The sequence below is a fragment of the Euleptes europaea genome, chromosome 4 (assembly GCF_029931775.1).
Source record: "Euleptes europaea isolate rEulEur1 chromosome 4, rEulEur1.hap1, whole genome shotgun sequence".
Taxonomy (NCBI): domain Eukaryota; kingdom Metazoa; phylum Chordata; class Lepidosauria; order Squamata; family Sphaerodactylidae; genus Euleptes; species Euleptes europaea.
In genome coordinates, this window is record NC_079315.1 from 22767853 (window position 1) to 22783418 (window position 15566).

Consider the following 15566-nt stretch of genomic DNA (forward strand, 5'->3'; position numbering starts at 1 on the left):
AACTGAGTTCAGGAGGGAAGGGGAAAGTCTTATGCATACACATCTTCATTTACTTCTATGCAATAGTAGCAGGGAAGCTCACCCATGGAACCCATCTGAGCAGACACAAACTATTTATGCCATCAGTTTTTAAAGGCTAAGTCACGACCTGACCTGAGGTGATGGATGATCCCATTATAACGTGTGTGTGTGTGTGTTTCGGTTCTGTTGCAGCTGATTTTTAAAGAAGCAGCAGGAGTGTGGCAAATAGACAGCCATGCATAATGGTAGCAAGGAGGAGAATCTGAAGTGTCTGCTGCCAGGTATTTGCAGAACTGCAGCCAGTGATAAAATCCTGGCTCAGTTTTATGAGAAAGGAAGAAGCAGAGTGCTGACGAGAGGAAGAAAAAAAATAGTAAAAGGTACATAAAAGCAGGTCTGCCGTTGCAGACAGAAGGCCTGAAAAGCTGAAAATCTATACACATACACAGTCCTATCTAGACATTTTTGCTTTTCTCAGCATTACACAGCTGTGTTGATTTCCTTTTACATAATGGCTCACTCTGTACAGAACATGCTGTCATCGTTTTTCAGAAACGCTCTTTGTTTCCTAAGTTCAAAGAGGAGGTTCTTTGTTTCATTTATTTTTGGAGCAGTAAACAGTCTGATGTCTTTTCATTTGGTTGATCAGACAACTCCTGTCCAGGAGAACTAGGTGTTAATGGTTTCTCTTCTGTGTCATAGGAAGGATTAGTGCTAGACAGGGGTTGCGCTTCGGGCAATACAATGAACGATTTTCCAATAAGAGTGGGATCCTCTGCATAAAATAGATCTTGTTGTTTGTCACCAGAGGGAGCTCCTGTGCTGGATAAATACTGCTTTAACCGGTTTACCAGACATGGGATCCTCTTGAACCCAAGCACTGCCTGCTGTTCACCTTCGCTATTGAGAGCTGCACTTTTGATCCCTTGCACTGGTGGGCCTTTTTCAGGAACAAGCTTGACCGCAGCTGCCCTTTCGTGCTGTCTTTCGGGTTGAACGATCCGTTCGAGGATACTGTGCCCATCCCCTCGAATGCTTCTTCCATAACAAGGTGTATTCCTAGTTGGTGTTAATCCAGTTTCATAGTTGACTTCATGCCCACTCTGTTGGCCTAGCTGTGATTTGGAGCAGGGTGGGACCTTCTCCAGACCAGCCACATCCTCTCCAAACACATCCAGATTTTCTCGTTGATTAGGTGGGCTTTTTTCAGTGTCCAGTGAAGATTGCATACCAGATAGGTATAGTATACGGCTAGCTTGCTTAGGGTGGCCACCTGCGGCTTCTGGATACAGTGAACTTCCTCTTTGTTCCCATGATGCAAGCCTGAACTGAGGAGCACTTCTGAGTGGAGCCAAAGAGTTTTCTCTTGGCACCGGGGAATCGAGCGCACAGCACAAACGATTGGCGGTTGGATATGAAGTTATTGTTCTGTGCTCTCTTGGGTAGTCATCAAGGTACCCCAGTCTGTCAGGATAATCTCTTCTTTCTGCAACGTTAACATTGGAAATGTGAGCACCCTCTGTGTCTTCCATATGTGTTGGGTTTCTTCTGAAATCTGGGGAATAGCTTTTAAAATAAGGCGAAGCTTCTTTCTGAATGGAAGGCCCCATCCTGTGAGGGCCCCAGGTGTCTCTTTCTGAGTACTGTGATCCTCCTTGAAGAAGTGTGATGCTTTGTGGTGGAGAGTTTGCTCTTTCATCCTGGAAATTCCTCTCTCTGTGTCCAAATGCATTGTTCCTTTGGTAAGGGATATTTTCTCTTTGCCTCAAGTATTCTGCAGCATATGGTGGGGAATGTTCTTCTGGGATCCATGGGTTAATTTCCTTGTATGGTACATTACCTCTTCTTTGACTGGATGCATTTTCTGGGAGATACTTTGGATAGGCTTGCTGCTGAGTTGGACTATAGGGAGGGTTCCTATACTCTCTATCTTGGTCTAGCAAACGTTTTTCATGGGCCCATGGAGTTTGCCTTGGGTACATTTCACGCTCCTGCTGATCAAAAGAATCACTTCTATGGTAAGAGTTTCCTTTCATCTGATTTGAAGGCAAACCTGGAGAGTATAAAGGGTGTTCCCTTTGGCTAGCTGGGCCAAGCGTGGGAGAGTTTTCTCTCCCCTCCCATGTATCAGGATAAAAGGAATGGGGAGGTTGGTCATAGGAACTCTTTTCAGTGTAGGAAATACGTTCCCTCTGGCCGAAATAACCTGGTGAATGCCTTAAGTTATATCTTGGAGGATCATCTTGGAAGACTTGCATGTCCTCCTGTTTGTTCCATACAGGGTTTCGTGGAGGTGGGAAGTGTTCTCTGTTATGAACTGGAAGATTAAAGCCTTGCTCCTTCCAGTGATACTGGGGAGTTTCTATCTCAGACAAAGTTCTTTTTGTGGGTGAAAATACTCCTTGAGGGGAAAGTGAGGTCATTTGGTGCATTCCAGAAGGCTGGAACTGATCTTTGTCTTTCCTGATATTATAGGGTTTCTCAGCTTGTCCTAATGTATTGAACTGTAGATCCGTGGAACGGCCTTCAGGTGGGAAACTGTTAAGGCCATTATCCCTGTAGACTTGATCATTATTCCACTGGCTTTGTGGAGCGGAGCTAGGAAAAGGTAATATTTGTCTTTGGTCCAATGGGTTTCTCTCTGGGTAATGGGGATACTGTTGTTGTCCGTATGAGTTAGGTCTAGCGTTAGGTCTAGTGTCCGCATGAGTTGATGGATTGTTATTGTTTATGTTCTGAAGATTGCCTCTCTGATTGGTGCTCTCTCCATAACTGGATGGATAGGTTGGGTTTTCGGGATGTCTAGAGGGATTCCCTCTAGAAATGTAAGTGTTGTGCCTTGAATCATCCATACCTGGATAAGGCTTGTACACATGCAAACTATTTCCTGTGGCTTGTTGCTTATCTGAAGGCAAGTTTTGAATGATGTGGTTGATATTTGGAGAGCTAGCCCTATGAATGGATTGATCCATGCCATTCTGGGCTGCTGCATCACCGTTTGAGACCTGAAGTGTAGGTGGTAGTGTTGGGACCCCATTTCCAATAAGCAATCCTCTTTCAAGGTTTGGAGCGTTGGCCCTGTTGTCTGTTATACTGAGCCCAGAATTGGTAGCATTCCCTGCCTGGCCGGATGGATTGGAAAGAGTTGAATTTGTGTCTGTTGCATTGGTGGCAGGATCAGCTGTCGGGCTTTCTGTTTTGGGGGCTTCTTTTTCTTTGGGCTTCTCATAGTCTTGTTCAAACTCTTCAGAATTATAGGGAAGTCTGCCGCCCAGTCCTGGATAGCCAAATCCATAGTATGGAGTCTGCAAATATATTTAAGAGAATATGAAAATGTAAAACTATCGTAAGCTGATTCAATAAAGTAATATAGTTATTTTAATTGCTGTTTAAGTTTGATGCCAAAGAGAAATGGTGGAGGCCACAGTTCTACTGGGACTTATGACACAAAGGCCTATTCTAGGCTTGTATTGTTCAAACGGAAGTCTAAGAACTGGTGGTAGAAAGTGCCATCAAGTCACAGCCGACTTATGGTGACCCCAGGCAAAAGATGAACAGAGGTGATTTGCCATTGCCTGCTACTGTGGAGCAATCCGAGACTTCCTTAGTGGTCTGCCATCCAAACACTAATCAGGGCCCACCCTACTTAGCTTCCGGGATTGGATGGGATTGGGCCATTTATCCTAAGAATGAGGACTGGTAAATGTGCAACCTGGCTGTAATTAAGGTTGGCCTGAAGATCATGGTAGCTCTCAAATAGCCATAGCCATTGACTTATGAAGGACAGATCCTGCAAATCCACATGGTAGATCTTTCTCTTGTGACCTTTTACATGGATTAACACACACTATCCCTCTTATATTTGTTATATTTACCCCTTCTTCATTGCTGACTGGTGGCCGTCCAAATCCAACAGGCATACGCTGTGGAAATAGAAAAAAATCAAACTTTAGGAAGGACTAGGGGACAGAAGGTCATATAAATTGGATAACTTTATGATTATGCAAGCCTAAGCAGAGTTACACCCTTCTAAGTCCATAGACTTCCACGGACCTAGGCCATTTATGCATGGGAGGTTTTGCCTTGGATTTGCTGCTCTCTAGATTTTCCCCATCTGAATTCTCAAGACTCAAAAATAAGCCCCCATGCAGAGTTTTGAGAATTCGGAGGGGGAAAATGTGCATTTAAAGAGCAGCAAATCCAAGGCAAAACCTCCCATGCATAAATGGCCTTAGAAGGGTATATCTGTCCTTAGGATCGCGCTGTGAATGACATGAGCATCAGAACTTAAGTGAATGTGGTGTTTTGAAACATGCAAGTTTTCTCCCTCACCCAAGTAAGTTTAATGAATACTCAAGGGGGTTAATAAATTCTACCAACATTAGATGGCTAAACTTTATTTTATTTAATTAATTACGTAAATTACATTCTCCGTAGAGGTATCAACAGCATCCTGGACTACCCAAAAGGAACTCTCTGGGCCTTACATTGGGTCTGTTTGTTAATTTTGAAAATGTATCCAAAGATGGCATACACAGGATTTAAGCAACACAAATTCTATTAAAACATCCATCTTCTGAAAAACAGAATACAAACCTCACAGCAGCACAGTGATCACTTTAAAAAAGCCCTGGCTGAGCAACTTCTTCAGTGTGACAACTTCAGTGTGAGAACTTCAGTGTGAGCAACTTCTTCAGTATTTTCCTAAAGCTCAACAAAAGCGGTATTTTCCTAAAGCTCTATAAAGTGAAGCTATCTAGAGAGGGCATTTTATAATGGCTGTTGCAGAAGGCAGAGCCAATCATAAAATGGCTGCTGCAGGAGGTGGAGCCAACCATAAAATGTCAAGGAGTGAGGTTATGCATAATTCTAATAGTAACTCTTCCACGTTTTAGGCAGAAGTTCTGCTTAACATGATGCCTTTTAAAATGAACATATTGTTTAAAAATATTTTCTTGCAGAGGTACAGCTTATTTTCAGCCACTCCATTAAGATCCTTGTGCTGAGGTAGCAGCTGCAACTTTTTAAAAATCTGCACAGCCAATCAGAAGCTCTGCAGGGCAAAAGCCCCATCTGGTCCTGCTCACTTTCTACAAAAATTTGGTAGGTGCCAGGAAAGTGGTTGTTTGGCACCGTGTTGGGGACTCCTGGTCAAGAAAGTCCTTCGGTATACCTTCACTATCTTGTGTGGCCACAGAAGATTGACCGATGCCTCTTGTGGCTTAGGGCCAAGCTATTTAATCAGCAGAATTACACAGTTCTGCTCATGATGGAAAGCAAGAGAGTACCCATGTGTTTCAAAGCCCTCCCAAAACTACAGACTAGTAAGAAGGCTTGGTTAGGACCACACGAAAGGTACAAGCATCTTACCCATTGATTATTCACAGTGGGCAGCCGTGTTAGTCTGTCTGCAGTAGTAGAAAAGAGCAAGAGTCCAGTAGCACCTTAAAGACTAACAAAAATATTTTCTGGCAGGGTATGAGCTTTCGTGAGCCACAGCTCTGAAGAAGTGAGCTGTGGCTCACAAAAGCTCCTACCCTGCCAGAAAATATTTTTGTTAGTCTTTAAGGTGCTACTGGACTCTTGCTCTTTTCTACCCATTGATTGTTATCTATGACTCTGCTCAGAAAAGACTGAAGCCTTCCTCCAACTTAAGTGGTAGACCCACTTAAGTTATCAGTGGAAGATCCACTTAAGTAGGAGGAAGGCTCTACACAGTGCATTCCTAAGGAGAGTTACTCCAGTCTGAGCCCATTCATTTCAATGGGTTTAGACTGGAGTAACTCTTCTTAGGAATGCATTGTTAGACTGGAAGCAGGCTTCAAACTTTGCTTAATGGAGTGGTGGGATACATGCCAGTATTTTGATAGTGGCATTACCATCAGAACAACAACTTTGTACCTGTCTTGATGACCCAAACCACTTTAGCTTTGGAACTGAGATAAACAGAACTCCCCTTATTTGCCCCTCCCCGCCCATCCTGAGAAGCATTAAGTCTTTAAACAGAATATCTTACCCCTTGAAATGGGCCAAATGGTTGTGGGTGGAAGCCTCCTTGATTGAAAAACTACAATACAAGAGAAAAAATAGTCACATGTTAGCATAATTTTGGTTTTGTTATTGATAATAAATGGTGTCAGTATTGCCAGTGTGGTGTAGTGGTTAAGAGTGGTCAACTCTGATTTGGAGAACCAGGTTTGATTCCCCATTCTGCCACATGAGCGGCAGAGGCTAATCTGGTGAACTGGATTTGTTTCCCCACTCCTCCACCTGAAGCCAGCTGGGTGACCTTGGGCTAGTCACACTCTCTTAGCCTCACCTTCTTCACAGGGTGCTTGTTGCGGGGAGGGGAAGGGAAGGTGATTGTAAGCCCGTTTGATTCTTCCTCAAGTGGTAGAGAAAGTCGGCATATAAAAACCAACTCTTCTTCTTCTTCATGAAGCTGTGGCTGAAGGGAGGGGTTTGAACATGGGTAACTCAAGTTCATTTACAAAGCCAAAGCCAAACTCTGAGCTCACTGGATGTAAGGCTGGCAACTAGATTAAGGGCTAGTTCATGGTCAAAGTAGCAGGCTGAGGAATAACTCTCCATACTGCACATGGATCTTGTTAATTTGAGCTACAGTCTATCATCATAAGCAGGCCTTGTTTCTATGATCCAACTGCTCCTAATCTCCTGCTATTGTCAGGGCTAGCTGGTGTCTAGCCCTGTGGACTTGAGCCAGGAGCTCTCTGGATCAGGCACCAATCCCTTACTTCAGAGAAAAGCATTGCAGGGAGTTTAAATGTTGTAAGCCATAGCAGGGGACAGTGTGGGATAGTGGTTGGAGTGCTAGATCTCGGCACCATGAGGTCAAATCCCCATCCTGACACGAAGTGCATTGAGTAACCCTTGGCCATCTTTCAACTTACCTACCTCATAAAGGAGTTATAAGAATAAAATTGGGAAGGGAGGACCATGTATACCACCCTGAGACCCTTGGACAAACAGCAGGATAAAAATGCACCAGATAAACCCATTAGACCTATGTTACTGATTCTTATGTAGTAACATCAACAATAGCTCCTCAGTCTGAGCAACATGTTATCATGGGAGGCAATGAGGATACTCTCTTCTGCTATCATAATGTTCCCATGGCTTCCTCTCCTGCTTTCAGGTATCTTTAGACTTTCAAGGTGCTGGAGCTAGGCCTTATCACCAGCAACCCGGGTGCCTGACAGCTATGTAGAAACTTAGGCACATAGACAATGTTTAGTAAGAACCAGGGCCTATGTGAAGTGCTATGCCACAGCTATATGCTACATTAGAGGTCCCCAACTTTTTTGAGCTTGTGGGCATCTTTTGGAATTCTGACACAGGGTGGTGGTGGGTACAACCACAAAAAGGCTGCCGCAGGAGGTGGACCCAACCACAAAATGTCAGGGAGTGAGGCTGCGAAAAATCTAATAGTAACTCTTCAATATTTCAGACAGAAGCACTGTTTAACAGGATGCCTTATAAAATGAAAATATCATTTATAAATATTCTCTTGCGCATACACAGCTTACCTTCAGTAACACAGTGAAGATCTTTGAGCTGTGGTGGCAGCTGATGCAATTTTTTAAAAAGTCTGCATAGCCAATCAAATCTCCCATGGCCAATTAGAAGCCCACCTAAAACACTTGGCAAGTGTTTCTAAAAACACTTCTAAAAACACTTGGCAAGTGCCAGGAAAGGGGGAGGTAAGCACCACAGTTGTGCTGCAAACTGAGGCTTGTGTGAACCAGTCTGGCTTCATTAGTACTCAAGTAAATGTCCAGGCTTTGATAATGGCAGATTTCTTCAGCACCAGGTTCACTGAAATGCAGCCCAGATTAGGAAGTCCCCAAAGGGAGATCACTTCTTAACTATTTGTTAAGTGAACATATCAGTGTACCCTTATTATGGTTGCAGCTGTCGCTAATTCAAAACTAGTAGCTTCAATTAACAGAATCCTAGTTGATAAATCTTTTGACCTTAAATAAATTAAACCTGCATGGATAAAATAACAGGTCTGAAGAAGAAAGCATTCTCTTTGGTTTTCAGGCTATGCATTTTATGTGTCACAGTATACTCTATTTCAGAAGAGTTCATCCTTCCTGTCTATGAAAGAAAGAGGAATACTTCTTCAAGGAAAACACCTGCTGCACGCAGAGCTGCAAAGTAATCTACTCCCCAGTTAATTGGATGTAATGTTTAATCAATCCAGGTTTATTCAATAAACACAGCAGCTGTGAAAATGGTTGCCAAATTTCTCCACTGGAATTAGAAACATCGGCTCACCTGTGGAAAATGCCAGAGATGTTGCTGATTTGGGAACAATATCTGGAGGGAGGACAGAAAATGTCATGTGTAGAACAAAAACATTTTGCACATGAATAAGTTACAGTTTAAATGTTTATAATTCTGTAATCACAATACATATGAAGAAATTGTAAGATATCTTAACATGTCCCCCCAAGTTTAACTAAAACATTAAGAAGCATGTTTTTATCATGTTATCAGTCCATTTACAAGACTAGTTTGCTACATAAAACCACTGAAGGGTCAGCTTGCAATGAATAAATAAAATGACAGATTCAATGTACATTTCCAGCCATAACTGCTCTGCGTGAAATGTATGTATGTATTTATTTACTTGTAAACTTGTACCCCGCTCTATCCCAGCCGAGGCCGGGCTCAGAGTGGCTCACATCAAGTATCAGTTACAATATGATCTACATTACAATATAATACAAAATATTGTCCAGCAATTAAAACCATAAATCTCTAAAATCTAAAACCAACTGGTGCCCAAATTCTCACCACACTGGTCAGCATGGCAGCCAGCCTGGGGGGAACAGTCAGAATCCCCAAGTCAATTTGCCCAGACAGATAAGGGAAGGGGAAGGCCACAATGGCCGCAGTGAGCAGTAAATGCTCATTTATCCAGAAGAGCTTCTTATCACATTGCAAAATTCATATTCTGAAGTTCCTTTGAACATAGGGTTGCTAGGTCCGTCTTCGCTACCAGTGGGATGTTTTTGGGGTGAAGCCTGAGGAGGGCAGGGTTTGGGGAGGGGAGGGACTTCAATGCCATAGAGTCCAGTTGCCAAAGCGGCCATTTTCTCCAGTTGAACTGATCTCTATCGGCTGGAGATCAGCTGTATTAGCTATGAACTCAATGGCATTGAAGTCCCTTCCCAAACCCTGCCCTCCTCAAGCCCCAAAAACCTCCCGCTGGTGGTGAAGAGGGACCTGGCAACCCTAGCTGTGTTGGACCCCAAGGACCTCTAAGCCAGCATTTTGTTTGGTCATAGAAATTCTTCTAGAAAGCATACAGTCCCATCAGCTCTGCCAAACTAGCTGCTGCTGGGTAGAATCTCTGGCTGGCAAGGGCCTTATCACGCATCACTTCTTGCCTTGGCAGATGTTGCCTCTGTATTTAACCACTGCTGTAATAACTAACTTGAATACAATTGGGCATGTCACCTTCTTCTTTTTAGGGCACCAGAGTTGTGTGCTTACCGGAGGTTGTTGCTGCTTGACCCCCTTGGATTGATGTACCGGCACTTGATGGTGAGTCTGAGGAGGACTGACATTTGGAGGCTTCTGCGGAGGCAGCTGTGTTTTCGGGTGTGGCTGCTGCTGTATTGGCTTGTGTGGCGTCTGTGGCCTCCACTGTGGCCTGTGGATGGGCTGCCTGGCCACTGGAGCTTGGTGGGGCTTGCGCTGGGGCAGCCTAGCAGCTTGATGTACCGGTGTTTGTTGTGGCCATAAGAAAAACCTCTGCAGAGGCTGAGGGAACAACTGTGGGTAACTCGGGCGATAGCCATATAAGAAAGGTGCCAACTGAGTCAGCTGAAATTCAATTTTGAAAAAGCACACACAGGGTGAGATACAGTCACAGGGCTTCGTAGCTATCAAGTTATGGATATTTCCTTCTGTTATACACTTTCTCCTTCCTTGAGTTTCAAAGACAGTGCTACAGAGTTGTTTCCTTTAGATGCCAGAGCCCTGGAGACTAGGGTTGCCAACCTCCCGGTTGTGGCTGGAGATTTGCTATTACAACTGATCTCCAGTGGATAGAGATCAGTTCACCTGGAGAAAATGGCTGCGTTGGCAATTGGACTCTATGGCACTGAAGTCCCCTCTCCAAAGCCCACCCTCCTCAGGCTCCACCCAAAAATCCCCCACCAGTGACAAAGAGGGACCTGGGAAACCCTGCCCTCCTCAGGCTCCGCCCCCCAAAATCTCCAGGTATTTCCCAACCCAGAGCTGACAACCCTACTGGAGACTTATGATATATTTATTTAGAAATATACAGTGATCAATAATACATTGCCCTTTTCTAGAGCCTCCTTGCTCAGGACGAATGACATGATTGGAAACCTCCCAATCCTCCAACTTGCATAGAAGGAGTTTGGCAGCTATGTCCACCAGGCTTATTGGATGATAGTTCTCAGGGTTCGCTTTATTCCCTCTTTTAAACACAGGGGCTACAATACTCAATTTCCACCCTACGGGGATAACACAAGAATGGTAGAGTGCAAATGAATGTGCTTCTGAAAGCAGACCGCACAGATTTTAGAGACCACCCAAGCCAGTCCTTCAAGGCTTGTATCAGTTAATCTAGTATCAGTTAATCACAACTGAAAACCAACTATCTCCCTTCCAAACTACAAAACTGTATGTGAGAAACAGCAATTTGCCAAGAACTTATCTGATAACCTATACTTGCTCATTCAGCAATCATCCACTGTCATCAAAGGATCATTAAGTTTCTTTGGTCAAAGCCCAGACTTTATTCAGGTGACACTTTCAGGCAAAATTATACGATAGGCCCATTCACAGTAATCAAGGGAGGACACGTTCATAGTACACCTCTGGAGCTGCATCTCTGTTCTTATGGCTCTGACTGCCATCAGGCGTAATGGAGGGACTTAACATCAATCATTCATAGGGTTGCCAGGTCCCTCACCAACTCTGGCGGGAGGCTGTTGTTGGAAAGCGCGCGCGTCACTTCCGGTTTAGGACCGGAAGTTCCACCCCGCAAAGGGCCTTTACCTCTTAGTTTGAGGCCCTTTACCACTCAAACGAAGAGGTATAAGGCCCCTTGTTTTACAATTTAGGGTTTTTCTGCAAACATGGGGTTCCCCCCAAATTTCTAGAAAGATCTCTCTACCCCCTACTTGGCCCTAATAAAAGGCATGGTGGCAGGAGGAGACAGAGCCCTTTTCCAGGGGCATTTTGGCCTCTCAGTCTGTCTCTGCCTGTTGTGTAATTCGTGGCAGCTTCCTCCCACCCTCCCCAAGAGGAAACCTAATAAAACCTATAGTTTTGAACTTCTCATCAAATAATATGACAATACTTTACAAACTATTAGCTGATAAGGATCCTGAGATAACCAAAAATGTGGCAAAAATTTTGATGATAGTAGTCAACCGATGGGAATCTAGTCGGAAGTAGAATCACAACATTAAGGAATGATTTGATTTAATTTAATTTTACTCTAACTTTTATCCTTTTATATGCTGCAGATTGTACTATGCCAATAAAGGTATTTGAAATTTGAAGTCCTCCCACCCCGTCTCAAAGTTATTCAGCGTGGAAATGGAGAGGATGAATAAATGAGATTCAGTAGTACATAAAGTGTATGTTTAAAGAATCAAGGAAAGAGTGAACGTACTTGTGGTGAGTTCATATAGGCATATGGACCATACTGCATCATCTGTGAACAAACAGATCTTATTAGCCTGTGTTTCATTTAAATCCAGATGACCACAAACAATAACATAACACATCTCAAAGCAACGAGCCAATCCTGTCTGGGGGTGTTTTAGAATACAGCAGGAGGCCATCCTCTTCTGGTCTACAAGGATTGCCTCTTTGGAAATAATTGCCCACATTATAAGTGGATGCTTGGTTTGGAATCAGCCAGCGTTGTATGAATGGTTCCACTTCACATGGCCACCATTTTGTGGTGGCAAACATGACCCTTTTTCAAAAGTGCCCACAGGCTTAACAAGGTTGAGGATCCCTACGGTACATAATAAATAATGCTGTAGCTGGCCTGGGGAGATTTTCTACCCCTCCCCCCAGCTCTTCCCACCACCATTCAGCTGGGCAGAAAGGAGGGAAATACTGGGGGGAATGGGGCAATCAGTGTTGTGGGCAACACTATGATGTCCCTTCTGGCATGACCCAGAAGTGAGATCCTCGCTTCAGGGAAAGCGCTATCTATTTCCCAAAACGGTGTGGTTAAATGATAGACTATTGGCCTTCTCCACGGAGATGTGGGTCACGAAATCACTGGCTGCCCCCGCCCCACTAGAATTCTCCCACAAGTTGCTAGCCTCAGGCTGGCAACCTAAATTGGCCCTCTCTGATTGAACTAAGAAGTCCTTTTTATCTTTGAAGACAATGAGATATACACTTACTTCTTCACTCTTACTCCCAAATCCTGCTCTGCGGGGTTTGCGCAGCTAAAGTGAAAACAACAACAACAGGAGTGTTAAGATCTCATACGGAAACAGATTGGTTTTAAAAGTAAGCATTGCCGACCAGCTAGTGCTGACATGCTCACCGGTACTGCATAAGATGTGCTCGCAAGGCATAGGTATAGGAGGATTGTCTTCATCCTTCTACTTCCCAACCTGAAAAAAAGTCACATAACACACATCAGGAGAAAATTCCATCACGCACATTAGGCCATTCAATTTGGTACACAGTGGTGATTATATCGTGTACATATTTTAAGTGTGGTTATTTTGGGATCATATTCACACAATGTGCAACCCAATGCTGCCAGTGCTTGTGGAAAGGCTACACACTTTATCAGAAATTACGGTTCTGCGGTTGTCGTCGACAAATAGGAGCAAAAAAAATTAGCTTTGGAAAAGACATTACATTATTTGAGCAACGTTTCCAACATTTCATAGGGTTGACAAGCACAGGTGTTCATCACACATTGACTGCAACATCAGCTGATGTTTCTCATGTACACACACAAAGCTATTACAAATGAACAACCACAGACAGGCTTTGTGTATTACTTCACTGACTCTAATTTGTGGTGCGGAGAAGGAATTTTGCATACTGAAAGGTAACGTGGAGAAGGGGAACTCTGCAGTGTATAATGCATCTTGCTAGTTTAGGTAGAGAAGATCTTGATCTTACTGAATTTATCATTACCCAACAATCATTTTGTTTTAGTCAGTTTCCTATAGATCATTGCTCTGTTTGCAAAAAAATACAATTGGGACTTCAGAGGATTGTTCTCTAAAAAGCTCAAATAGATAAGATTCTGGAAGTCTGCAACTGGAGTTCCCAGTGGTTTTTTTCCCGTCCATCTTAAAATCAGATATGGGGACTGGATTAGAACCCTGGTGTAATAGAAGGTGGTTTTAAGTCTTCCCACTTATGATGTTTTCTTGACTTGAAATGGCCATGGGGAGGGGGCGAAGGAGGAGGAGAAGAATTGGTTTTTATATGCCGACTTTCTCTATCACTTAAGGCAGAATCAAACCGGCTTACAATCACCTTCCCTTCCCCTCCGCACAACAGACACCCTGGGAGATAGGTGGGGCTGAGAGAGCTCTTAACAGAACTGTGACTAGCCCAAGGTCACCCAGCTGGCTTCATGTGTAGGAGTGAGGAAACCAATCTGGTCCACCAGATTAGCATCCTCTGCTCATGTGGAGGAGTGGGGAATCAAACCCGGTTCTCCTGATCAGAGTCCACTGATCCAAGCCACCACCGCTCTTAACCACTACACCACGCTGGCTACTGTTTGCCCTGGTGGAGCAAACTTACAGGTGCCTGTATCAGTACCCCTCCTCTGTCACTCGTAATAATGGTCTCACTCATAATAATGGTCTCAATCCAAATGAAGCCCACCTGTACTTGACTTTTATGAGAATAAAATGTTCAGAGCCCCATTCATAGACCTTCTAGGATTTTGCCTGCCTTAAATCATTGGTATGTGAAACTGCAAATGAGATGCTCTGGCCAAGATTCTAAAGGCTTCACTGGGAGGACATCATCTGGTGTTTGATTCTGTGGCTCTCAAAATGTCTTCAGGGATTGCAGAAGAGAATGTTGCAGATATCTAGTTAAGCATACTGAAGACCACTGAATTTTTAAAGTGTGACTATTTCTGTGGTGGACTGTGGACCTTACGTTCTTTTCTCCCCTCCATCCCATGGCCCATAACTTAAACGATTACCCTTTATGGATGGCTGTTTCCCTCGCCGTCACCCCTCTGACAACTTCAGGCCTTTGTTTGATTATGCATGCTGTTTCCGACCATCAGAGGTCGCCTCGCTTTCCCCCTGCATTTTCCCACGTCTTACCCATGTTTTCAGGGACCTGTTTTATCTCGAATTTGAAAACATGGGCAAAATGCAGGGAAACACTGGGGGAGAGCGAGGCGACCTCTGACAGTTGGGAAAGGCATGCATAATCAAAACAAAGACCCAAAGTGATTGGAGGGGTGACCATGCATAAAAGGCCTATTTTTGAATGAATTTTATTTCATGTATTTGTATCTATTGTAAGCTACCAAGTGGCTAATAAATATTTTAAACAAACAAATAAATAAAACCCTTTTTTTACAAAATATTAACGAGGATTTGAGTATAGACAGCAGCTCATGAAGTAAAATTTTCTTGGACTGTATCACTTCAGACTGAAACTGAGTTGAATTCTGTTCATTAAAAAAATACCCTCTATGTCCAAACTGAGAATACTGAAGAAAAGGCTAGGCTATAGCCCTTCTCCCTGACTGTCATGGCCCCCCCTGTGATGGACTCAGAGGAATCAGCAGAAGAACTGGAACAGCCGACCACGCCTCCTGGAAATGTGGCAGAGATGCTGTCGGCTGATTTACAAGGGCCGGTAGAGGCTTCAACAGCTAAACAGCTTGATGGATTCCAACCTTCCTCGGAAGCCAGAGGGAGGGAGACACATGATGAGTTACAGCAAGAAACTGGTCCCATAGAGCTTCGAAGAAGAAAGCAGCGACAGCTGTTTAGTGAAAGACGGCACTCGGCCAGATTACTCAGGCGTAAAGAGATTACAACGGCTGAAGAGGACAGTAAGTAATGGCAGGATCAAGCTCACTCCAATAACCGGCCAGATTTAAGGTGTGGCAAAACCCAGCTGAAACGTGGACGCAACGTGCTGAACTCTGGCATCAGCCACACTCCACCCCAGCTTGAAACCTTGGACTGACTTCCTACACCGACCCACTGACTTGCTAGTGACCCGGACCTCGGACTGCCTATTTGATGCCTCTGCTGTTTAGCCTTTGATAAGTACCAGCCCTGGCCTGACTTTTGGATTGTTTCTCGGACTTTGCTTTCCCCACTATCTCCACTGTTTAGTGCAGCCGTCCGGCTGTAGAAGTTTTGGCTTCTGTGCTTCCCTCACGTCCTGCCACTCCCTCCCTCAGCTCCCTCTGCACCGTGCTGCAGTAGCAGCCTGGCTTGCCTACCCAGCCAGTACACTGACATTGAGTTTTGTTAGTGTTGGGAGCTTTTGTAATG

At 44.1% G+C, this 15566-nt stretch overlaps 1 protein-coding gene across 1 annotated transcript; it reads right to left on the reverse strand.

Moving 5' to 3' along the window:
• Positions 1 to 620: 620 nt before the first annotated feature.
• Positions 621 to 14376, reverse strand: ENAM (enamelin). Its single transcript, XM_056848949.1, has 9 exons — positions 14366 to 14376; positions 12605 to 12674; positions 12459 to 12503; positions 11708 to 11749; positions 9547 to 9879; positions 8323 to 8364; positions 6038 to 6088; positions 3897 to 3944; positions 621 to 3326 (listed from the first exon to the last, which is right to left on the reverse strand). The coding sequence occupies exons 1-9, from the start codon at positions 14374 to 14376 to the stop codon at positions 621 to 623; spliced, it is 3348 nt and encodes a 1115-aa protein (XP_056704927.1).
• Positions 14377 to 15566: the final 1190 nt, after the last annotated feature.